Genomic DNA, 25,831 nt, shown 5'->3' with positions numbered 1-25,831 from the left:
GCCTCCAGGCAGGAACTGCATTTCCAATTCTTTCAGTGAGAAAACTACAAATGTCCTGGATCATTGATATTTCTTCTGAAAACTTGAGGTTTTTAAAGTCACTTAAAAAATTTTTGGGATACCATTTAAGGTGCCACAGGACACTTCATGGGAACACAGGAAGAACACCAGAAGCTGTCTTATCTGGAGTCAGATCACTGGTCCTTTGAAGCTCAGTAGTGTCTACACTGACTGGCAGTGGCTCTCCAGGGTTTCAGGCAAGACGTCTTTCTCAGCCAGCCCTGGAGATGCTGCTGGGGAATGAACCTGGGACCTTCTGCATACAAAGCAGATGTTTCACGAATGAGTCATGGACCTTTTCCTTTAAAAAAAATAAAGCAAGATTCTAGTCCTCATGGATCTGAATGAAGGGCTGAATTGATCAGAACCATAGGATGCCGTCTTATAACTGAGCCACGGCACTGGGTTCAACCAGCTCAGTACTGTCCACACTGAGTCTCATCATCTCTCTTGACCCAACATGGAGATTGTAGGTATTGAAGCTGAGACCTTCTGCATGCAAGGCATTCCCTCTGCCACTGAGCTACAGCTCTTTCCTCTCCCGCTTAACCCCTTGGTCCCTCCCTGCACATGCCTTCTTACCTGAAGCTTGACAGAAACTGAATCCAGCTGAGGATGTTGGGGTGGTGGCAGCAGCCGCGCCCCCAAAGATGGATGCCCCCTGCCCGAAGCTGGAGCTCTGCCCAAAAGCCAGGGTGCTGCTTTGGCCAAAGAGGCTGGTGCCTGCAGTGGCCGCAGGCTGTCCAAAAGTGAAGGAGCTGGTGGTGCTTGTGCTGGATGGTGCCCCAAAGACGCTCCCACTGCTGGATGCAGGGGTGGTGGAAGAAGCCATCTGTCCAAATGCGGGAGCAGCCCCAAAGGCTGCCTGGTTGAAGGTGAACCCACTCGATGTGCTGGCCGGCTGGCCGAAGACAGGGGCTTGGCCAAAGGCTGGCTGAACAAAGCCTGTGGAGGTGGTGGCACCACCAAAAGCTGATGTACTGAACCCAGGAGTTGCTGCCTGTGTGGTGATGGTGGAGGTGGATGGTGGCGGGGTGGCAGGGGGTTGGTTAAATGGAGAAGGCGGCGCTGCAGAGAGCTGGCCGAAGATGGGGGGCATGGAAGGGGTCCCTAAAGCCTCAACTGCAGGTTGGCTGAAGGCTGAGCCAGAAGAGCAGGTGGCGGAGGGCTGTGCAAACACAGAAGGGGCTGAAACATTGACTGTGAACGCAGAGGTGCCAGTGGCCGGGGCCTGGATGGACACACTTGGGCTACAGGAAGCTGGAAGCGCTCTGGTCACTTCGGCAGGCTGAGAGGCCGTGTTTGCTGAAGGCAAGGTTGCTGGAGTGTGCTGGTCCAGAGAATTTGCCACAGAAACCACCTCAGCCTTTGAATCAGTAGAAGTGGCGGGAACAGCGTCTTTGGCAGGTGCTACTGTTCCTGCTGCCGCCACAGCAAGACTGATTGCATCCACCTCTTCCAACGAAGGTGTGGCCAGAGCAGGAGGATCTTGAGGAGGTTCTGGAGTATGGACCTGGGGCTGGGGCAGCAGCTGCATTGCTCCAAGCTTGCTGGCATCACTCTGAGGCAGCTTCTCAGGGCCTGGGGAGGTTCTGGTATCTTCCTCTCCTTTACCTGTTGGTGTCGTGGCTACAGCAGTTGGAGCTGAACTCAACAGACTTCCGAATGACAGAGTAGCGGTTGCCGCCGGTGCCGAAGAGGGTGTTGCCGTTGCGGCATTTGCTGGCTGAATCCCAAGTGCGAAAGTTGACTTGGCACCCCCTGCAGGCGCTCCAAGGCCAAAGAGAGCAGGAGACCCTGTGTTGACCAATTGGACATTGCCGAAGATGGTGCTGCCAGACGTTGATGTTAAGCTGGTTGTCATCACAGAGGGAGCAGCCTCTGTTGGTTTGCTGACCTGCAAAGAGCTTCCAAGAGCAAACCCAGAAGGTATAGTGCTTGCTTTTGCTGGCTGTCCACCTGCGGCATTAACAGGTGGAGGTTTGGTAGTGGCAGCCTTGGAATTCTCATCGGCTTGACCGACTCTTAACCCAGAGAAACTCCCAAGGGTCTCTCCAGCAGCGGTGCCCTGGAAGAGGTGATCTCCTTGTTTCAATGGAAGCCCTTCCAGTTTCCCAGAGGTTGAGAAAGGGACGGAGGCCACAGGGGCTGAAGTCACCTGGCTGTTTGCCGGGCATGGATCTCCTGAGCCACTGCTTGTCATGGGGACTCCCGGAAGACTGGGCGGTTTTGCGGACCCAAAAGTGAAGGAGCTCTCCAGAGGGGTTCCAAACTTCACATTCCCGCCAAGGGGAAAGGCATCAGGCTGGCTCAGCTGTTTTGGAGGAGAAGGTATTGCTGCCAAGGCACAAGAGAAAGACACAAAGGAAATAAATTTCAAATGCAAGGTTCACTGATCACCACCACCCAGCTCCAAAGCGGCATAAACCCTGGAATTCATATCTCAGTGGTAGATCATCTGTTTTGCCTGCAAAAGGTCCTAGGTTCAATCCCAATCAGCATCACCAGGCAGGGCTGGGAGAAACTCTGCCTCAATCACTGGAGAGTAACTACCAGTCAGTGCAGACAATACCATGCTAGGTGGACCCTAACAGTTCAGCTCAATCAAAGGCAGCTTCCTATGTCCCTCCTGCTTAGTTTGTTAAGTTCCGTGTTGTTTGGTTTAACCTCCAAAACCTTTTCCCCTTCCTCTTCCAGACCATCAGCTCCACAGTCTGTTAAATAAACCACCCACCAACTTCTGGCAAACTGCAGCTATAGATCAAGTCAACCAGGTATTCCCAGTCTCTTGAAACATTTGCTTCTGTTTACTCCTTTCCTATTGCATATATCCAGGGAGGTTTATGCTTAGCGGCAGAGCATATTCTTTGCATGCAGAAGAGCCTACGTTCAACATCCAGCATACCCAGTTAAGAAAAAGGCCATCAGGCAGCAGACTACAGGAAAGGGCCCTGAAGAGTTTCTGCTTCTCAAGAATTAACAAGACTGGATTATAGGAGGAATGATAGAAGCTTTGGCCCTCCAGATGCTGTTGAGCTTCATCATCCCTGACTGCTATGGACATGCTTGCTGGGCCTGATGCGACTTGTGGTTCAGCAACATCTGGAGGGCTGAAGGTTCCTTATCCCTGGATTAGAGAGGGAAGGAGATGTGGCTGTACCAGCAGGACTAGAGACGTCCCCCCCCCCAGCCTGAGGGCCACGTTCTCTTCAAAATGCACACCCCATTTTAAAACAAAAACTCACCTTCTACTGGAGGGACAGGTGCAAGAGAGGAGAGGATTGCATCAAGGTTAGCTTCTGGTCTAGAGGACAAAACAAAAACATTAATGTACAATATTTGGCCTTTTCAAAAAGGGAAGCAGAAGGTTTGCGGGGGGGGGGGGCAGGGAGGGAAGAAGGTACACGTGCATACACTATATATTTGTTCCAGTTAAACATCATGGCAAGGATGCCAAGAGTTCACCACCTACCTGCACTATGCATTGTCTATTAACACTGTGTTGCTTTTTGTTTTTTTTGTGGCTCTATATGCCACCCAAGTATGCGTCAGTGAGTGGCCAAACAGATTTAATCATCATAATAATTTTTTAAAAAGAGAGTCCTGTTTAACAACTGTGCCACCTTTCTCTCCATTTATTTTCAGGTTTTCATTACACAGGCTTATCCCTAAAAGCAATGAGATAATGAGCTATTCTACCTGAACTGCATGAAAAGATGAAAGTGTTCGCTGAACAACCCCTCCATATATAAATTAAACATGTGCATGGTTACTTATTTGCACAACACATGCACAGTGCAGAATTTCAGCTTCTCCTAATTCACACATTGGGGTGCCTGGGTTCCTAATCCCCTGTGATCCCTTCCCATCTGAATCAAGCATGGGAGATGATTTTTGCTGAACTATAATTCCAATCATCCCTGGCTATTGGCCATGCTGGCTGCAAAGGCTGGTGGGAATTGTAGTTCAGCAACAGCAACCCTGATCTAAATGGTTGTTCCCCAGGTCTGATTATAATGCGATGGAATGAGAACTGCCTACCCCATGGCGACCTTCTCCATGTGACTGCTTATGCAACTGAAGCCTCCAGATGGCAAAAGGATGATTTAGTCACCTCCATGAGTATAGATTACAGGCTTTCCCTCCCAAGCCATAAAAGCTACATTATGGCTAACTGGGCCACTGCATCTTTTCCAGCTTCCATGCTCTCAGGTGGACCAGAGATTCAGCCCCTCCATGGGTGCATTTCAGTTTCTGTGCCTGGATCTGCATGAAGGCTTTTTATTTTATATTTTATTTTCTATATCCAGTGCTGCAGGTTGCAGGGGAGGCTAGCTTGGGCAAATGAGGCACTGCCCTACTGACTTCAGTCAGCGCCCACTAGTGTCCTGTTATTGTTGTTTATTTTTTGTAAGCCACTTTGTGATTCATTTGAATGGAAAGCGGCATAGAAATACAGTAAATCAAATCAAATCAAATCAAATCAGTGTTGCCCCTTGCAGAACTAAGTTGGGAGGACTTAGCTGGCTCTGCCTGTCATTGGCTATGGTGCTGCCTACTTTTGGGCTCCTGACCTCCCAAACCCACCAGTCTCAACGCACACCAGTGGCTACTGGCAGGTTGACCAGCACACTGTGAGACATGCAATTTCTGTCCTAGCAAAAGGGCTATCATTAGGGCTTGTGCCATTACTGAGAAATCGGCTTACAAATATTGCCAAGAATTCTGGTGGTGGCTGGTAATGAGATAGCATGCCGTGTGTTTGTGGATTTTTTGTGTTCTTCTGAACCCTTGTCAACAAGAGCCAAGGGCAGCCAAACCAGGATAGAAGGCAGGTTGTTGTACCCTCCCCTACAACAGTTCACTTGAGCTTCATCTCCACCTCCCACATAGTGCACATAGGCTGCAATCCTGGCCATGTCTATTCAGAAGCACTGGATTTCATTGGGCTTATTCCCAAGTGGGGTGAAGGCTCCCATCTTGTACCTTATATTTGCTCCGAGGAGCTCAAGGTGACAGCCATGACTCTCCTGTTTTAATCTCACAACAATCCTGCAAGGTAGTACTGAAGGTTATTTCCCCGGGTCCTCAATCTGGTAGTCTAATGCAGCCCTTTACCAACCAGGTGCTCTCCAGCTGTTTTGGACTACGACTCCTACCAGCGTGGGGCTGATGGGAGCTCTAATCCCAAACAGCTAGAGGACACCAGGTTGGCCATGGCTGCTCTAACCAAGCCTCGAACTAAGAGGCCAGGGTGGCCTTCATCACTCAGCCTAACACACCTCTCAGGAATATAACCACCGCATTACACTGACTCTCTGAAAAGTGATCATGTGTCTTGCTGTTGCTATATAAAGCACCAGTGCTACCAAGGGACATCAAAGAGACGAAAACAGAAAGACGTCCATACATACACAGAGGTGGTAAATGTGAACGCTTTGTTGAACTGGGCAGCTGTTGATGGAGTGGGCGTAGCAGCAGCAGAAGTCACGGATGCTGATGTCTTGAGAGGGCCTTGCCCTGGGATTGTAAATACAGCACAGAGTTATACACACACCATAGATAGAAGGGAGGGGGAGGGGGAGAGACATTCCACTGTCAGCTTTCCCAGGACAAGTCTTTTTGAGTTACTATGTTTTATACCCCACATTTCATCCAATTATTTAAAGATGAAGCAGGGACATTCCGCATGCAAAGCAGATGCTCTGCCACTGAGTTATCGGCTCTTTCTGGGACTTGCTGTGTTACCTTCCCAAGAAGAAGAAGAAGAAGAATTTGGATTTGATATCCTGCTTTTCACTACCCGAAGGAGTCTCAAAGCGGCTAACATTCTCCTTTCCCTTCCTCCCCCACAACAAACACTCTGTGAGGTGAGTGGGGCTGAGAGACTTCAAAGAAGTGTGACTAGCCCAAGGTCACCCAGCAGCTGCATGTGGAGGAGTGGAGACACGAACCCGGTTCCCCAGATTACGAGTCTACCGCTCTTAACCACTACACCACACTGGCTCCAACACCACACTGGCTCCAACACTGCACCACACAAGCCAGAATGGGCGATAAGAAGCCCTCTCCCTTTCCTGAAGATAAGTAATTATAGAGGAGCTAGTAACACTCCAGCCTAAGACAACAAATTCTGGGCAGAGAGCTCTGAAAACTGGCACTGAGTGGGTGGGGGCAGAGGGAGAGATTATATGACTGAGCTCCAATAAGCAGATCAAGCAGCTTTCCATAAATGTATCAGCTTAGCAAGCCTTTGCACCACTCCGACTCCATCCCCACTGGAAATATGAACACGTATTCATGTGTGAGAGACAATACTTTAGAGAAGTTATAAAGGGGGTGAATGCATGAATGATGTGAAGTTTGTGTAAGTGTGTGAGAAGGAATGAATCAATGAATGAATCAATAAAGAAACAGAATGAGAATATGAGAAACAGAATGAACGAATGTTGGCGTGGTGAGAGAAAGGAGGGTGTGGCTCTGCCCCAGATTTGGCTACGGTCCTGCCCAACACCTTCTCTCCTGCTCCCCCCTTCCATGCAGCCATTGATGGATTACCCCACAAACAAATGTATCCCTTGCAGGGGGGAAGGTTCATAGAGGATAAGGCTGTCAGTAACACCAGTCACAAAACCTATGCTCCACCCTCTATTGTCAGAGTCAGCATGCTTGTGAATACCAGGTTGGCCACAGTAGGGAAAGGATGCTGGACCAGATGCCCCTCCCCCACCCTTTGGCCTGATCCAGCAACCCGGCTCTTGTGTTCCCAACTCCTAAATTCACATAAGCCGTAACCGGCCTTCAGAACTGAAAAACATGGTCTGACCATGGTCTCCAATTCTGGGTTGCTAGCAGTTTGGTCCCTTCAGAGAAAATGCCTGAATGCCCACACACACCAGAATCGCACCAACCCCCCCCCTTTCAGGGCTGTTTGCAGGCTCCTTCCTCGCACGACAAAAAGGTATTGCCGATGCCAGTAATAAAAATGATTTCGGTCTGAGTGGTTTCCTAACCAAAACAAGAATCAGTCTGGATTGTGTATGCATTGAAAGAAGGGGTGATGAACAGGGAGGCTGACAGCCACTACCTCCCAAGAGGTAATAGCACTGCGTATTTATTATTATTATTATTTAACTGCATACAAAAGCTATCAAGAGACCTTGGGCAAACATCTCTCGAAATTGTCACCATAACAACAAATGTTCAAAATGTGGCAAGAGTGGGTTCTGAAAAATCTTGCAATGGCTAAGAGACTTACAATGCAAGGCTGGAAAGATGAACAGTTTATCACTCAGCGGCTCAGGGATCTCACTGCCATGAACATATGCTTACACTTACTCAATTTTGTTCAGATACCTGTTTTGGGACTGCCTATATTGATGTGTACAGCAAGATTTTTCTGTTAAAATTCCAAAGAAAGGGTTGTGTCCAGTGCTAATGCTGCCGAGAGCAGACCCAATGAAATTCACGGGCATGATTAACTTGGGTCCAGTAGTTTTAGTGGGCCTACTCTTGAGCAGGACTAATGCTGGAAACAACGAAAATGTTTTTTTTAAAAAACAAAAATAACCACAATTATTCAAGAAGGCAATGAAAGTGCTGTAGGATTCAACGCCCAACATTTCCAGCTTGCTCGTGATTTAAATCTGTCCTATTTGTTAAAATAAAAATGTCATTTCTGGTGGGGGATGAGGTCTGTTGCTTTCACGTTCCACTTGTGAACCTCACAGAAGCACCTGACTGAGCTCCACTGGAGAAAGAAGGCTGGATCCAGAAAGACTTTAAAAAAACTTCACCCCATGGTTGCCAGCATTTCAGGTTTTAAGTGTCATTACCTATTTATGTAGCCAAAAAGTCACAATCCCAGCACAGCAGACTTGAATACACAGGATTCCTGTTGGTGGTTGCACCACTGATTTGTACAATGACATTATGACACTGTCAGTTTCATCCCTAATTCTGTTCCTAAAGATCCTGGAACCAGCCCTTTTAATGGCTACTACACCCTGGTAGCTGATGTCTTTATTGAGCTTATGCTACTATGGCCCCAGGTTCTTGCTCCTAGTCAGTAATTGCCACTTCAGATCTCGTTAGCTGGCAGTACCCAATGTTAGTCCTACTCAGAGTAGGCCCATTGAAAATGATGGGACATGATTGACTTGGGTACATTGATTTCAGAATGTCTACTCTCAGTACTGTAGCTGGATACTGTATCTACCTGGCTCAATTTCACTATTCCTTGAAATTGGGATACTTTTACCCCATGGTACGTCATAATGCCTTGAGCAGGCCAAGTCCCTCTTCCCTCCCCTTCCGTCTGCAATTTTCTGCCCCCGCAACAATACTCAAGGTAGACATTCTGAAATCAAGCTTCTACATTTCTGCTTAACTAAGGAGTCCTGCAAGTGTGTTGAAATTATGATTAATTTTGGGGAAATGCCATTTCTGAACAGATAAGCACTCTATGTTAACACTATTAGGACAGGACCTGCAATGTACCACTGGTGGGTGGAACACTTCCATTCCTTCTGCCAGACAGCCAGCTTGTGCCCTTCCCCAGGTTACTCCATTCCATTCTTAAAAAACAACAACCCCACACACATTTTTCTGGTTTTCTCCTAAGGCACTCAGCACTGGCCACTGTGCATGCTAAGTCCTTATTGGGCTATTTTTTGGCTCCACTGATGGTTGGTTTTTTTTTTTTACTTCTGTAAGCTATAGGTTCTTGTTTGTTGGTGGCTCTACTTTGGCTACAGTCCTATCATCTCTCAACAATCAAGTTTACTATTAGAAGGAGAGGTGGTGGGTCCTCTGGTGCTTTCTGCTTCTCAGTCTAGGTTGTATCCAAGCTTTACCTGCCAGAGTACACCCACTGAAATTAATGGATCCGAATTAGTCACATCCATTAACTACAACAGGTCTACTATGAGTAGGACTAGCACTGGTTTCCTACTCTTTGGATCCCCCTCCCTTTAAATATTAAGGCAGGTGCCATCACCAGTATCTTCTGGAACCTACTGAAGGTCGTCTTCTTCCCACAAGCCTTCTGCATACAGATCTTTCCTAGTTTGCATCTGCTTAAGAACTGTGTTTAGACAGATTATCTTGTGTTTTTGCTGCTCTGGGTGCCTTCAGGAGAAGGGTAAGGATATCAATTTGAACAACAGCAGCAGCAGCAGCAGCAGCAGCAGCAGCAGCAGCAGCAGCAGCAGCAGCAGCAGCATAAACTGACCTGTGCTCTTTTTGCCAGCAGATGGCTGGCCAGTAGACGCCATGGTGACACTTGCCACAGAAGCAGAGCTGGGTGGAGACTGCACCTTAAGTGAGCTTGGTGAAGGTCCCTAAAAAACAAAACAAAACAAAACACAATAGTAGTTAGGCCAATAAGTATACAAGAAAGGATAAGGGCTTGAGAGATGGTGCACTCTAGGCAAGAAATAACAACAGGCAGTGACCATCTTGTGCATATCTGATTGACGCGCAACCACTGACACCCCCTGGAAGGGACAGGGTGGGGGCGGAATGGGCTGACACACATAGTGACCTGGAACACATACGCCCCACACACAAATGGGGAGTTGCCTGTTTGCAGTCCCCGTGAAAAAGAGGGGGTACCATGAAGGGCAGAATTAACATGTCCTTAGGAGGCACACAGAGAATCTGCCCAAAGGCAAAGTTAGGAAATCCTAGGCATGTTCAGCTCGGCACATCTGCTGTTTGGCCTTACCCACTTCAGACTGCAAGTGGGTAAATATGCTTGAATGCAACACAACTACCAACAACTAAACCTTATTGCATGCACATAGAAAACTTGTGTGTCAGGGAGAAGGCAGTAAGCAACAGCCCTTTCAGAATGCAAAGGTTGGAAGGCTTAATGTACCATGTTCTTGGGGCACCATCAGCCATCCAGCTCAGAGGTGGATCAAGGAATAAGAGACAGTGTGCCCTCCAACCACTCCTGGACCATCCAGACCAGAAGGTGTGGTCTTGGGCTGACCCCTTCAGCTGGAAGGAGTTAGCAGCCAGTCCTCATAACAGACTTGTTTTTACATCATTTTAATTCTATTGTAGCTTCATCACTTTTTAACCCCTCCCTCTCATACACATGCCAGCAAAACTCACTGCAACCAACTGAAGGCAACCAACCATGCCCTAGGCCCCACAACCTCTCTCAATTACAATGAAAACTAGTAAGAGAATAAAAAGAGAACCAACCCAAGTGACACGGGCACAGCAATCTTGCACATACACTATGTAAAAGAATGAAAGTCTACAGCCCCCTACTCTCTCCCCACCTCACACCAGATAGGATGGATCTGTAGAAAGGACTTCATGATCTGAAGATTGAGAAAATGTATGCACTTTCGTAACCAAATAAAATGTTTTAATAAAAACACTTTGAAAAGAAAAGTGGGAATGTATGTGAACTAAGGGGTTTAAAAATTACATTGTGTTGCAATCTTAAAGAGAATTTATATAAAATGATATTTGGTGTTAACTCCTGAGAAACCATTCAGAATGCATAAAGATGTTTCAAACGTTTGCTGGAAATGCCAAGAACATGAAGGGACATTTTTATCATGCCAGTGGACATGTTAAAAAGCTAAAAAATATTGGCTGCAAATACATATATACGTGTGTGTGTGTGTGTGTGTGTGTGTGTATCTCTCTCTCTCTCTCTCTCTCTATATATATATATATATCACATTTTAAAGGCTAATATTCAATTTAAGCCAGAACTTTCTCTCTTAGAGCTAATGGATACACAATTAGAACAGGATTATGGAAGATTACTCTAATATATGATTACAGCAGCAAGTATGCTTTACGAATAAAGATGGGAAGATACAGCACTACCCACTATAGAAGAATGGCTGATAAAATTATTGGATCTGGCTGAGATAGCAAAGTTAACATGCTTAATTAGACAGAAAAAAATATTTCTGACATTTGTTGGAAATTTGCATGATAAGAAAATTAGGGCTGCCATACATCTGGATTTTCCTGGACATTGCCAGAATTTCAAAGGTGGAATTGATGTCGGGGGGGGGGGGGTCCTGAAATGCGGTGCTTTGCAGTTTGTCCGGGGGGGGGGGGGACTCAACAATCTTGGGGGTTTCCTTTTTTTAAAAAAAAAGGGCAACACAACTTTCAGGGTGTCCTGGTTTTAACTTTTTGAAATATGGCAAGGTGCAACACTAATACAGTTATAATCTTGGAATAGCTCCTGTCTTACCAAGAATTGGAACAGCAATAATAAAAATAAAAAATGATAAAAAGAATACTAAAAAAAAAAAAGAAATTAAAAGAAAAAGGAAATAGAAAAAGAGCAACATCAGGGCCAAGTCATGAAAATATACATATTGAAAACATGTTTAATGTCTAATTTAATGAAGAGATCAAGTGGGAAGCCCAAAGATGAGATTATGTATAAATTCAGCCTTACTGAAGCGAACAGAAGGCTAGAATGAACCTATATTTTTAAAGAGTTTTTGTAATAAAAATATATGGATGAAAATGTATTTGGAATTAGATCTATATGTGTAGGTGTGTTTAATGTGTACTTGTTCTATGTGTATGTATATGTAAGTGTGTACTTTGATTAATAAAAAAGGGGGGGGGAGAAAATTAGGGCTGCCATACATCTGGATTTTCCTGGACATTGCCAGAATTTCAAAGGTGGAAGTGATGTCGGGGGGGGGGGGGGTCCTGAAATGCGGTGCTTTGTAGTTTGTCCGAGGCGGGGGGGGGGGAGCTCAACAATGTTGGGGGTTTCCTTTTTTAAAAAAGAAGGCAACACAACTTTCGGGGTGTCCTGGTTTTAACTTTTTGAAATACGCCAACCTTAAAGAAAATGAACTTGTAATATCAGGATTTATAGATAGAAAAAGTACTGGTTTACAGAACACAGAATGGTTGGGTTTTAACAAATAGATATCATATGAAGCTGCAGGACAAAGAACTGGGAGTTATTTTACTCTTTTCTATATTTCCTTAGTTTTTTCTCTCTTTCCCTTTTCTCTTCCTTTCTCTCTCCTCAAGTCTCTTCTCTTTTCTTCTTTCTAACTTTGTTCTTTTTTAGACTAAGTAGCTGTTTTATCTTAGTATATTATAAAAAAGATACTTTGCAATTGGTATGTATTTTTGTTAAGAAAGAAAGAGGCTTTCTGGGAAATGATTTATAACGAGTTTTAAAAAATGATGAAGATAACTTTTGTGGGGAAAAACAGAAGCTTTTATTTTAGGTATAACTGATGGAGAAGTACCCAGAGAACAAGGGGAAAAATGTTTATGTATGCTACCCCAACTTCTTGAATGATTTATGCCCACAGATGGAAGAAGAAACAGTTCCGATAAAAGAAGATTGGCAATAAAAATTAATGGAGTATACAGAAATGGTGAAACTCACCAGAAGAATAAGAAATCAAGAAGAAAGACTTTTTAAAATAGAGTGGGGAAATTTTATTGATTATTTGAAGATATACTGTAAAAAAATCAAAACATTAGTGGGACTGATAATAAACACATGCAGTAAGAGATGATTAAGTGGAAGGTAGGGGGAAATGAATATATTTTAATTGGATATGCAGTAATAAAAAGATAGAGAATAAGTAACCACAGAAAGGAGGGGAGGGAAGTCAAGGGGAAGGAAAGTTAGACTTTGTTTTGCTTGTTAAAAATATATGGAAAAGGTGAAAATGAAAAATTAAAATTACAATTAAAGAAAGAAAGCTTGAGTTTGTGCAGTCTGTAAGAGACTGAGCATTAAAAACCCTTCCTCATGGGGCTTACGAAAAGCAGTTGAAACAATGGGAGAAAATTGGCATATCTCCCCAAAATTATGCCACTATTCAGTCCCAAACTGGATTGTGACATGTGGATTACTTTTAAGGGTTTGAAAATAGAATTAATCTGATCATGGTTATAATACACAATAAATTTAAATAACCTCTGAGGCTTGAGTTTTCTTACTTACCTTTGCCTCCCTCCTTCAATACCAAACTCCTCCCTGACTGCTTTATGCTATCTTGCAGAAGAAGAAAATGTTATTTTGACTAGCACTGTTCTAGGAAGCAAGTGGTAGGCGGGGAGATGTCCTTCTTCCTTTGTCATAGTTTTAAACAACTTTGGCAACAAGTAGCTTGCTTTCATTTTGTATTGTTAACCTTTGCCCTTTGCTTTGTATTTTATTACTTTTTGAACTGTTCTGATCTGCTGCTCTCACCAATGCCTTTAAAATTGTAATAATAATAATAATAATAATAATAATAATAACCTCAGCCATTTGGCTGGGTTTCCCCATTCACTCTGACAAACACAAAAAGGAGGGAGGAATGAGCAGCTGCTAAAAACTGGATTAGGTTCTCCTTTTTTAAAGCTAATACAGAGATAATCACTAACACATTTGTAAGAAACATTAGGCCAATAACTTTGTCAAAAAGGGACAGGGTGCAAAGGCTAGGAAACTGCTTGTGGTGGAAGAGGCTATGCCACTACAAAGAGTGATGACTAGCTTGCTGCTAATGGGCCTATTCTTGTCCTTCAAAAGTCTCATAGGCCTAATGCTAACTAGTGAGGCTTGTGAAATGAATAGGACTGAGAGCCCCTGATGAACTCTGCTTTTAGTCTCCTGCTATTTCTTCAACCTACAGGTGTCTGAAAAGTGGGATAATAATGAGGGCACAAAGATTTCTCTATCCAAAGGGGGGGGGGGAGAGAAACTCTCCTGGAACCACTAAAGGATCATTTGTCATTGGAACCTGGAGACTGGATCTATGTTCCCTCGCACCCTGAAACTGGACTGTTTGCAAGTGCTCCTCACTTGCCCATGCTGCTGCCAAGTGCCACAAGTGCCAGCCTGGTGTAAAAAGATGCGTCCTGATGGCCTCGAGACAACTGAGACTTGATCCCGGAGGCCAGGGACAGAGATCCTTCAAACTCAATTCCCCGGTGGAAAAGAAGAGGAGCAGGGGCTTAACAACACCTATCTGAACACCATAGATGAGGTTATGAGCTTAGCACCAACTTGTGTGGGTCATACCATTCCTACCACCTGAGCAGAAGGGGCAAGCCTATTCCCTGCATGCCTTGTTTTCTCCTTTGGATGCCCAATCACATGGATTGATCCAGAGAACAAAGACTGTCGTCCTTCAGACAATTTTTTGGGCCTGAAAAGAGCAATCCTTGGTTCTCATCTGTTTTGTGTGTTTCTTCTCAATTGGTTGGAGCATGGTGCTGTGTGGGAATACGTTTTAAGGTGCTCCTGCACCTGTTTTCTTTAAGGTAACCTTCCGCGCTTCGCATGGAAGGTAAAGGATCCGGCAGAAGGTTTGCTGCATGGATCCCTCCACACTTGGGGCAAAGCGCGCCAATTTAGCTTTATTAACGGTCAGTTAAGAGTTTCCCGCCCAGAAACTCACCTAGAAACAACGTTGTGATTGGTTGTTGACAATGTTATGACGATGTTTAACTTCCTAATAAATAGCCCCTGCTCTCTGTAGCGGTGTGGAGAGTGCGCAAGACAAGCTAAGAAAGAACATCAGTGCGAGACAAGCCAGAGAGAAACCGAAAGAGAAACCAAGCTGCACAGAGCAGTGGAGCGCTTCTTCACCATTGACTGCAGTCTCTTAGTATTTATTTCATTTTATTTCTAAAAGTTTATTTGGCCTTCTAAGTTTTGGCCGCTACTTTAGCTTTGCCTATCTTTCCTATCCGGAAACCTCCGGAACCTCCGGAAACTACCTTCAGATCATAACCAGCGGACCCTTTCACGGCCAGTGGGAGCAGGAACTCCGGGATTACTGGTCGTCCCAGATGCTGGTTATCCCCACAGTGCTGATAATGCCAAGGTTGCAGAGTCAATCCCCATATGGGATAGCTGCATATTCCTGCACTGCAGGGGGTCTGAACAGATGTTCCTCAATGTTCCTTCCAACTCTGCAATTCTATGATTTTATGATTCTTCCTCACAGGGCTACATGCCTTCAGAAAACCTTTGGGAATCAGAAAATATCTGATTCATGGACTCTATTCCATAGCCCCCGCTTTGAATTGATTATAGTTCTACTGTAATATTTTGAGTACAACATGCTAGACTTACTTGTCATAGTGTTATTGCTTGTTCTGTGTGTGATTTCTAGAGCTACAAAGGGCATCAGCAGGATGTAACCGAGATTGTAATGTTGGCAAGTAAAATACGGTATTGTAAAGAAGGTATTAAAGAATTACACTCAGGCTGCATTAAGCATGTGTCATGAATGCTGTGTGCACATAAGTTGAAAGAAAATTGAAGCAGAAAGCCAAAAAAGAAAGCGAAACAAATGGTTGGAAGTTTAAAGGAGAATTATGAATTCCAAAGCAAAGGTAAGGGGTTTTTTTCTGAACAAAGGGAGGGATTGTTGGATAATTACTGAAATTACAGTGGAACCTCGTGTTATGGACGTGACCTGTTCCGGAGGCCTGTCCGTAACACAGAACTGGCGCAAGCCGAAGCGCCGCATCTGCACATGCGCAATTTAGCACTTTTGCGCATGCATGAGTGGTGAAACCCGGAAGTAACCCATTCCTGTACTTCCAGGTTGCCACAGGACACAACACGGAAATACGTAACCTGAAGCGGACGCAACATGAGGTATGGCTGTATAGAATGGAAAAGGAAATGTGTGTGAGAGCCTAGAGTATTGGACTTGAGCCCCTATATTTCCCTAACAATATACTATTAGTCACCTGCATAGGCCTGGTGGAACAGAAGTTTTCAGCAGGCATTTAAAAGTTGGCACAGAAGATGTCCACTGAATCTCCAGTGGCAGAGTGTTCCACAGGACTGGGCTGATGGCACTAAAGGCTTGGTTTCTTGTTGTCATCAAACAAGCCTCACCAGCTTGGGGTATGACCAGACACACTCCTGCAGATGATCTCAGTGATCAAGCTGGGATATAAAGGATTATTAGGCAGTATCTTGGATCTATGCAGTTCAGGGCTTTGTAAATGAATACATGGACCTTGAACCTTGCTTGGTAGTAGAGGGACAGCTAGTGCTAATGCTACAACAGTGGTGTCATATGGGACAGGACATAAGAAGCTAAACTTATGTACCAAGTCAGACGTTTGGGTCCATTTGACTCAGTATTTCCTACACTGACTTGCAGTGGCTCTCCAGGCGTTTCAGCCTAGGGAGTCTCTCCCAGCCTTAATTGGAGATGCCAGGGATTGAATTTGAGGTTTACTACATGCAAAGTAAGTGCTCAAGTACTGAACTAGACCCCTTAGCAAAAACTCTGGCCTCTACGATAGGAAAGGTCTATAAAGAAAGAGAAGTTTCAGGGGACGGGTGATACCTGGCTCGCCTGATTGGTAGCTACAGTTGCCAGAACTTGGTGGACAGCTTGTGCAGCAGACTGAGGAACCGATGATCTAGAAAAGGAAAAGGAAAAGATTTCAGAGGCCAAACAAACCACCAACAAAACACAGGAGGCTGCCATTGAATGAGCCAGATTATTGGGGTGCATATAGCTCAGTATTTCCTACACTGAATGGCAGAGGCTATCTCCCAGCCCTTCCTGGAGATGCTGAGGATTAACTCCGTGTGACAGCATAAATGCTAAACTCCTAAAAGAAAATGCAAGATTCTCAAAGGGCGTGTTGCCTGCTGCACCCCTGCATGAGTTACTGTTATGCCGATTACATTCTGCCAAGATTGCATAATTCTCCTCCATCTTTGCATGGACAAGATTGGGTCCATAACATCATTCAAGACACAGTAGAGTCACCCTTCAAGTCAGTGGAACCTTGGGGTATGTTTGCATGAGTCTCCGCTCCATCAGTTCAGATGGGTTACGCCTAGTGCAGAGACTTAATCAAACGTACCAGAGACTGGAATTCTCTAGCCTTTTTACTGCTTTCATATTTACTCCATTTTTATCCCATCCTTCCTTCAAGGGCTGCATTCCCTTGTGAGGGCAACATGCCAATAGGAGGTGGGGCCAGAGGCAAAAGTATGAGAAACACACTGGTCCACCCCTCTCTATCCTCCATCCAAGCAAGCAAGCAAGCAAGCGGCTTTATCAGAGTTCACGGGCACAGCCGAGCAAGGCAAAGACACTCAAGATGAGTCCCCCACCCCTACACTGCTTGTGGGCTTCTTCTTGGTTCCTGTTGATAACAGAAGACCTGTGGTCTGATCCAAGAGAATTCTTTTTGTGAGGGTGTGTGCAGAAGGCTTGCTTGCAGCAACAGCCAGGAGTGGGTTGAGGATGCACAGAGAAAGTGCTGCATACCCCTTTGGTGTGAGTGTGTGTGTACACACAAACACACTCCTCCGTTTGCATAGACTGGGCTCTTTTATTTTTTGTCACACTGACAATACCATGAATCAATGCCTGGCATCTCCACCCTGGTTTGAAATCCTGGAGATCCACTGCCAGTCAGTGAAGACAGTACTGAAATAGATGGGTCAATGGTCAAACTGAGTTACAAGGGAGTTACAGCTCTCTGTGTACCTATTTGGGAAGTGGCTGCAGCTTGGTGGTAGAGCATAAGGAAATTTTGTCCATGGTATGATTATTTTCCACCTAGCCATTTTGATATGTTGGCACGCTATTTGCAAAATTTAACAATTCCAAAACACAGGCAAGCTTTCACTTATGCAAGATTAAATATACTGCCTTCAGCTGTACTTGAGGGTCGATTTCATTGGAAAAAAGCTTATGTGAAATGTGGAGATGGCAGTATTGAATCAGTAGCTCATGTGCTTCTAGCTTGCACCCTTTATAAATATTTGAGGAGTGAGTTATTACCCCTCTACTATTGTCCATACCAGGTCACTTAACCATTGCTACTGTGACCTTTCTTCTAGCAGATCAAGATAACCAGGTGACAGCAAAAACTGCAAATTTTTTATCAGGCACAATTAGAATAAGATCTGTTATTTGATTGGCTGATCGCCGAAGAATTGATGCTTTTGAATTATGGTGCTGGAGGAGACTCTTGAGGGTCCCATGGACTGCAAGAAGATCAAACCTATCCATTCTGAAGGAAATCAGGCCTGAGTGCTCACTGGAAGGACTGATCCTGAAGCTGAGGCTCCAATACTTTGGCCACCTCATGAGAAGAGAAGACTCCCTGGAAAAGACCCTGATGTTGGGAAAGATGGAGGGCACAAGGAGAAGGGGACAACAGAAGACAAGATGGTTGGACGGTGTTCTCGAGGCTACCAACATGAGTCTGACCAAACTGTGGGAGGCAGTGAAAGACAGGCGTGCCTGGCGTGCTCCGGTCATGGGGTCACGAAGAGTCAGACACGACTGAGCAACAACAAATTTGATTGTTGATGTAAACCTCCAGAATGTATTTTGTATAGTTAAGTTTTTACCTCTATCTTGGGTACATTGTATTTTATTTTATTGCTATGGCTAGGGATCAATGCAAATAAAGATTCTTCTTCTTGGTGGTAGAGGATATGCTTTAAATGCAGACGGTGCCAGGTTCAATCCCTAATATATCCAGATAAGACTGGGGAAAGACTCTGTGCCTTAAAGCCTGCAGAGCTGCTGCTGGTCAGTATAGACCAGGGGTCCCCAAACTAAGGCCCGGGGGCTGGATGCGGCCCAATCGCCTTCTAAATCTGGCCCGCGGACGGTCTGGGAATCAGCGTGTTTTTACATGAGTAGAATGTGTCCTTTTATTTAAAATGCATCTCTGGGTTATTTGTGGGGCATAGGAATTCGTTCATATTTTTTTTCAAAATGTAGTCCAGCCCCCCACAAGGTCTGAGGGACAGGGGACTGGCCCCCTGCTGAAAAAGTCTGCAGACCCCTGGTGTAGACAGTACTGAGCTGAATGGAATCAATGGTCTGACTTAGTATAAAGCATATTTCTATGTCCTGACCATTTCTCATTCTCTTTCTCTCGTTCTCTTTCTCTCTCCCCCCCCCCCCCCGTTCCTAGGGTAATTGTGTTCCTAATTAATATTTAACCCCTGAACCAGCCATGTGCTGGGACTATGAGATGTAACCATCACCATCAGTGGCGTCAGATAAAGCATGTGCAAAATCCCAGCAGGATATATATAAAAGACAGGCTCGCAAGCACAATATGACAGAGCAGATGTTTTTCACAGTAGCAGAGGGAATAAACAGAGCATACGGATGGCCAAAAAAGCAGGCAGATCTGATGCTAGTTTGCAAGGAGGTTAATTTTTCACATTGAAAAAATAAAAGAAAAAGGGAAAGGAAAGGAAAGGAAAGGTAGGTGAGAGGCAGACAACGGAAGGAGTTCATGAATGACAAACAAAAAGAAGGGGACATAAACCAAAATGTGGCAAATTCACCTTTCAGGATGGAACACCAATCAATCACCAGCTTACATAAAGGAATGACAGGTGATGTCTTTTCCACCACAAAAAGGGGCGATTTGCAAGGAAGAAGCGGCAGCTGAGAGGGGGGAAAGCTATGGCTCAGTGGCAGAGAATCTGCTTTTCATGCAGAATGTCCCAGACAACTCTAGGCAGGCCTGTGAGAAACCCCTGTCTGAAATCCTGGAGAACTGCTGCCAGTAAATGGAGACAATTCTGAGCTACACGGACCCGTTTAATCTGGTATAAGGCACTTTACTCTGTTCCCAAGTTAGCAAGAGCATAGACAACTACTGTACGCATATTTGACCATCTGGCTGGGGATTTGTTTGGAGATGCTTTGAAGCGATAAACACGCACCAGGTGCTATCATGCTTAATTGGGACTGGCAAGGTGGGGTGGTGGGGTGAAGGAGGTGGACATAAAAATCAGAAACTTGTATCCTCCATGCGACTTCAGGAAGGTTGAATGTACAGACAACTCCCAATTTATGCAGGGGTTACGTCCCAGAGCCTCATGTGCGTAAGTGAAAATCACTTTAAGTGGGGAGCAACCTCTAAACTCCCATTAAATGCTCTCTCTGCCACTCTCTCTTCAATCCAGAGCAAAAATACTGTACCAAATATACAACTTCAACCGGAATTTAAGTTCTAGAGCAGGAAGGAAGCTAGAAGACAAGCGGAAAAGCGGTGGTGGTGGCTGTGCTAGCACACACCAGCTGTTAGGTGGTTCATGCACAATGTATATGGGTCATGCACAAGTCAATCACATGCAAGTGTGTGTGTGTGTGTGTCTGTATTTGCATTCTGGGTCACTAAATCTACACTCAATTTAATTTTGGAAGGCCAGGGGACTAGAAACTTTATTTTAAAGAAGAAAGCCAAGACCATGGAATACAGAGAGCCCCTTTTTTTCAATGGCCCCTTTGCTCCTTTGAAAACGAGCCAACCAGCTTCAGGAGCCCAAGCAGAGGCTCACTACTACCTTTCTGAAACAATTACATTGCCCTACTGACACCTGAAATGTCCTGTACGAATGGCTTAAACAAAAACAGGACATTTGAAAGGTGAGCAGAAAATTAAAAGGGTTTACCTACCCTATTATTGTAGAAACAGCTGGAGGAGAGGTGTTACTCTTGAGTTCTCGCACATTCACCACCTGAGGGACATTCTTCAAAGTTGATTCAGTTAAGGAAGCACTCGCAGCTTTAAACATAACAATAATAAAGAGACATGCTAATGGTTAAAATAACTTGACTACGATTAGCCAGACAAGGTTAAGAGGCTGCATATTCAGAGAAAGAGCACCCGCTTTGCATGCAGAAGGCCCCAGGCTCAACCCTTGGCATCTCCAGGTGTGTTGTGTTCATTTTTAGACTGTAAGACTGTCTTGTTTTGAGTGTATGTAAGCTGCTCTAGGAGCATTTCTGGCCAAAGAGCAGAGTACAAATGTTCTAAATAAAAATAAATAAATATACAGCGGTACCTCTAGTTACAGACTTAATCCGTTTCGGGGTGCCGTTTGCACCCCGAAAAGTCCGCAACTAGAGCGCTTCTCCTGCGCATGTGTGCGGCGCGATTGAGCGCTTCTGCACTTCCGGGTTTGCCACGTTCTTAACTTGGAAAAAAAACAACCTGAGGTATGACTGTAACTGGGATTCAGAGGTGCACTGACTTCAACAGAGGGATGGCTAGCAGCCATCAAAGGCCACGGCAAAAAAATGCTGAAGGGCACACAATTGTAATAACCTGCCCATACATTTGGGCCCTTGCAGTGGCATCACCTCTTGAAACCCAGTAACCTCTTTGAGAGACAGACGTCCCTGAAGTCTTTCCGGGGTGAGGATTGCAATCAGAGCCTGGAAATGCTTTTGAGGTGTTATATGTTATTGGCTTCTTAGAACATTCTTCAGTAAAATGACGATTTGGGACCATGTCATTTCCCTGTAAGCCTTGTTGAAATGTACTCTGCACAAGGGTAATGATATCTGCCAGACTGCATGTTAATGGTATTTTATCAACCCTACTCCAACATCTTCTTATCAGTATATGATTGTTACAGTTGTGTGCCCTTCAGTATTTTTGTGTGTGGTAGTTATACGGTGCTGTTCTCTTTGCATATGTTTTTTTTTATTATCTAGCAGCCATTGATAGCCTTGTCCTTCATGGATTTGTCTACTCCACACAAGTGGGGCAGAGCATTGTTTAGGAGTGGAAGAAGGCTGTGTGCTCTCATTCCCTTCATATGCTGAGCTGGTTTGGAAGATGACCAAGTGACCAATGAGACTCCATTGAAGTATTTTCTGAACCAGCCCCTCTCTTTCAGTCATGATTAAACCTCCTCTTTTTCGTTTGCTTTCATCAATGGCATGAAAAACTTATCAAGGAAAACCCGAGTTAAAAAGCAAGGGGATGTGCAGAGTCTACCCAATTATTAGCAACCCCAAATTGATACCTGGTCAAAGTGTGAGGTTTACCTGGGTTCTGGGTAGCCATCTGTCTCCGCAATGCTGCTTCCGCTGCTGCCTGGGGTGCTGGGAGGCCGGTGGAGGGAGCAGGGGCTCCGTGCTTCACTGTCTTTGTTGCCAGCATTGTGCTGTCTGCCCCTTGTGGGATGATTCTCGGCATGGCTACTGGAATGGGGTGGGAGAAGATTTTGTTAAGTTACTATGAACAGCAGAGAATCAAACATCTTGTAAACATCATGTAAGGTTCTACACTTAGGCAGGAATAACTAGCTGCCCAAATATAAGATGGGGGCAGCTTTCCAGTAGTACACGTGAAAAGGATCTAGGAGTTTTAGTAGATCACAAGCTTAACATGAGCCAACAGTGCAATGCAGCAGCAAAAAAAGCTAATGCAATTCTAGGCTGCATCAACAGAAGTATAGTGTCCAGATCAAGGGAAATAACCAGTTCCACTCTGCCTTGGTCAGACCCGACTACAGGACTGTGTCCAGTTCTTGGCCACACAGTTTAAGATGAATACTGAGAAGCTGGAACATGTGCAACCAAGATGATCAAGGGTTTGGAAACCAAGTTTTAGGGTGAATCGTTGAGGGAATAGGGTATTTTTAGCCTGGATAAAAGAGAGTGATGGGAGATATGATAGCCATCTTCAAATATCTTAAAATAACTGTAAACAAGTGAAAACACTAGCAGGATTAAGGTAAATTCAACAGTATAATGTATAATAAGGAAATACAATGGGGGGTGGTTTAAAACTAAATGGTTTTATCAGACTATGCAAAAATTATGGGAAAATTCAAAGAACCATGGAAGGGGAAAGAAAGATGGGTTTTAGTTTCCTTCTCCTTTCCTCCCTTTGAAGTATCAGGCTCTGCTCTTCGATACCACAAACTGCTCTTGAAGGACCCTTTCAAAACAGTTTGCTAGACAGCTGGAGAGGCTGCTATTTCAGAGCCTTTTGTCCACAGCACCCATATGAAATCAGTGCTGTGGTTATCTGGTTCTGGGCCAAGGGCTTTGAGGCCCTGTGTGCATTTTTTTTTTAAATTGCAACGATATGAGACCAAAACAGAAAGCAAAGGGTCCTTTGAGAACCTGTACAGTAATAATCAAAATTTACACAAAAGGGTCCTATCTTCGCAACAGCTCATCGCAATTTCCACTTCCATTCCCAAAAGATGTGTTAATCTGTTAACATTATTAGTTCTGTCTCCCAAGAGGCTTTCCTCAACCAAACTATCGTGTGTAGTGGCCCATTATGAATTTCCAGCGCTTTGCAACAACATTTCCTGCCATAAACAGATTTTCAGTAAGGGCTTCATGGTTGCATATGTCAAAGTTGGCTAAGTATACCTGAAGGAGCGTCTCCACCCCCATCGTTCCACCCGGACACTGAGGTCTAGCGCCGAGGGCCTTCTGGCGGTTCCCTCGCTGTGAGAAGCCAAGTTACAGGGAACCAGGCAGAAGGCCTTCTCGGTGGTGGCACCCGCCCTGTGTAACACCCTCCTATCAGATGTCAAGGAAATAAACAACTATCTGACTTTTAGAAGAAATCTGAAGGCAGCCCTGATTAGGGAAGCTATTAATGTTTGATGGACTACTGCATTTTAATATTTTGTTGGAAGCCGTCCAGAGTGGCTGGGGAAACCCAGCCAGATGGGCAGGGTATAAATAAATAAATTATTATTATTATTATTATTATTATTATTATTATTATTATTAATCAAACTGTACAGGAAGATACAGTCTCAGATTAATCCCAACCATTACAAAAAATACTAGTATCTTTAATCCTGCTAGTTATGCACAGAATTAGTATAGGATGCACAAAACTTCCATTTCATTTACGGCCTACTGACTTTCTAGGGGCTAAAGATCCACCTCTCTCACATGAATATGGCTATCCAGTCCAACCACCTTCACTTCTTCCGTGTACACCTATATACCAAACCACTGAAGTAGAGTGGTTAAAACAGCCTTTACCAATTTCCGGGTTACTGCGGAATGGCGTCTGACAGAGAGTGAATTGGGGGAAGCATGAGGGCACCGGGCACCCTCAAGAAAGCCCAAAGGTCCTTTTGGGTTCTGAGGAGTCCAGCAGTGTGATTGTCAAGCTCTTTTCACCACACATTGCTCTGAAAAGAGTTGGGCGGGGAGGAGATCGAGGCGAAAGCACCAGGCTCCAACACAGCTCCATGGCAAAAAAGTATCAAAGCAGTAACTTTTCCAAAAGTTTAGAGCTCTGAATTTTTAAAATAACAAACTGTATATTGAAATGGGAATCAATTTGGCAAATGTCGATGGGGTGTAAAAAGGAGGTCCACCCCGGACGTGTTTAAAAAAAAAAAAAATCTGCATGAGAACAATCTACAAGTGATTTATTTTATTTTTCCTATTAATAATTAACTTTCACCAGAAATATAAAACTCTTTGGATAAAGTATATGGACTTTTTGCATTATTATTATTATTAACTTTGGTTTTATTATTATTATTATTTTTTAATCTCCCTTTTTCTTTTTTTTAAACTTACTGTTATTGGCATGTTTACCCCAGTATTGGATTATTCAGATTATTAATGGATTTTCCTGACACATGCTTGGAATAAGACATTATTATTATTATTATTAAATATATATATATTGTTCTCTGTGAGAGGGAACGTTTACATTTACTTAACTGGCAAGAACTGATTTCTGATTTCAAACTCAATATAGAAGGTAAAGTTATAGATAATCTGAAGGATATAAGAAAACATTTTGTAAAATATTATTCAGAACTATACTGAGCTGGCAAAGAGAACATAAATAATATTGAAGATGATCTTAAGCAGATTAATTTAGCAAAAACTCCGAAAGAAAAACTCCCAATTTACAGCATGGGAGAAATTACGGAATTGGGATTTGAAATTTACAGGATGTCATACTTTGAAAGAAAATTATATGAAAATGATGTATTGTTGGTACTTAACTCCTAGTAAATTAGCTAAAATGTATAAAACAAGGTCAAATATATGCTGGAAATGCAAGGATGAAGAAGGCACCTTTTACTATATGTGGTGGACTTGTAAAGTAGTAAAAGAATTCTGGGAGATGATATATAATGAACTGGGGGGGGGGATGTTTAAAATAACTTTTTCTAAAAAAAACCCCAAACTTTCCTTCTAGGAATTCTAGGCGCTGAAAGACTATTTATGTATGTGACCACTGCTGCCCGAGATGGAAAGAAGACAGACTCCCTATCAGAGAAGAATGGCGGATTAAGCTGATGGACTATGCTGAAATGACAAAAATGACCAGAAGTATCAGAAATCAGGAAGACCAAAAATTTTAATAAGGAATCGGGGAAATATATAATTTACCTTAAAAATCATTGTAAGCAATTAAAATTATCAGCAGGATTGGAATAATATTTGTAGTTTAACGATGAATTATGGTTGTACAGGGCAACCTCGGGTTACGCACACGATCCGTTCCAGGTCACTGTGCGTAACGCAGGCGTGCATATCCCGAACGCACAAAAAAACCCCGAAAACCTGGAAGTAGCGAGATTTGAGCGCTTCTGCGCATGCGCATAAGCGTTCTGCGCATCCGGGGGTCGCGCGTGCTCCGGAAACGCTTCCGGGTTGCGGGTGTTCTTAACCCAAACTTACGCAACATGGAGCGTGCGCAACCCGGGGTATGACTGTAATGCAGATATAACAGATTTGGATTAATAGCGAAGATGTGGAGGGGGAGGGGGGAGTTAACACAAGGACCCACAAAGGGGAGGAAGGAAGTCCAGGGGAATCGACGGAATTCTCTTTCCGTTTTGGTTGTTTGACAATTGTTTATTAATTTAAATAAATAAATAAATAAATAAATAAATAAATAAATAAATAAACAACAGCCTTTACCAATCAGATGTTTGAGATGTCATCTCCCATTAACCCTAGCCAGAAAGGCCTGGAACTGC

The 25,831-nt window shown here is 44.1% G+C and overlaps 1 protein-coding gene across 1 annotated transcript in view; it reads right to left on the bottom strand.

The window, feature by feature from the left end:
• Positions 1–25,831, bottom strand: part of NUP214 (nucleoporin 214) — an 81,207-nt gene that overhangs the window by 18,170 nt on the left and 37,206 nt on the right. Inside the window, exons 23-29 of the mRNA XM_033137052.1 lie at positions 21,888–22,043; positions 20,508–20,616; positions 16,398–16,473; positions 9,293–9,401; positions 5,475–5,580; positions 3,306–3,364; positions 643–2,397 (exon numbers count right to left, since the gene is read on the bottom strand). Of these exons, the coding sequence (XP_032992943.1) occupies positions 643–2,397; positions 3,306–3,364; positions 5,475–5,580; positions 9,293–9,401; positions 16,398–16,473; positions 20,508–20,616; positions 21,888–22,043 (2,370 nt within the window). The remainder of the gene's footprint in view (positions 1–642; positions 2,398–3,305; positions 3,365–5,474; positions 5,581–9,292; positions 9,402–16,397; positions 16,474–20,507; positions 20,617–21,887; positions 22,044–25,831) is intronic.

Source organism: Lacerta agilis, chromosome Z (genome assembly GCF_009819535.1).
Source record: "Lacerta agilis isolate rLacAgi1 chromosome Z, rLacAgi1.pri, whole genome shotgun sequence".
NCBI classification, from domain to species: domain Eukaryota; kingdom Metazoa; phylum Chordata; class Lepidosauria; order Squamata; family Lacertidae; genus Lacerta; species Lacerta agilis.
Note: the sequence above shows the minus strand (reverse complement) of the source record. Positions and strands in the feature narration are given on the sequence as shown.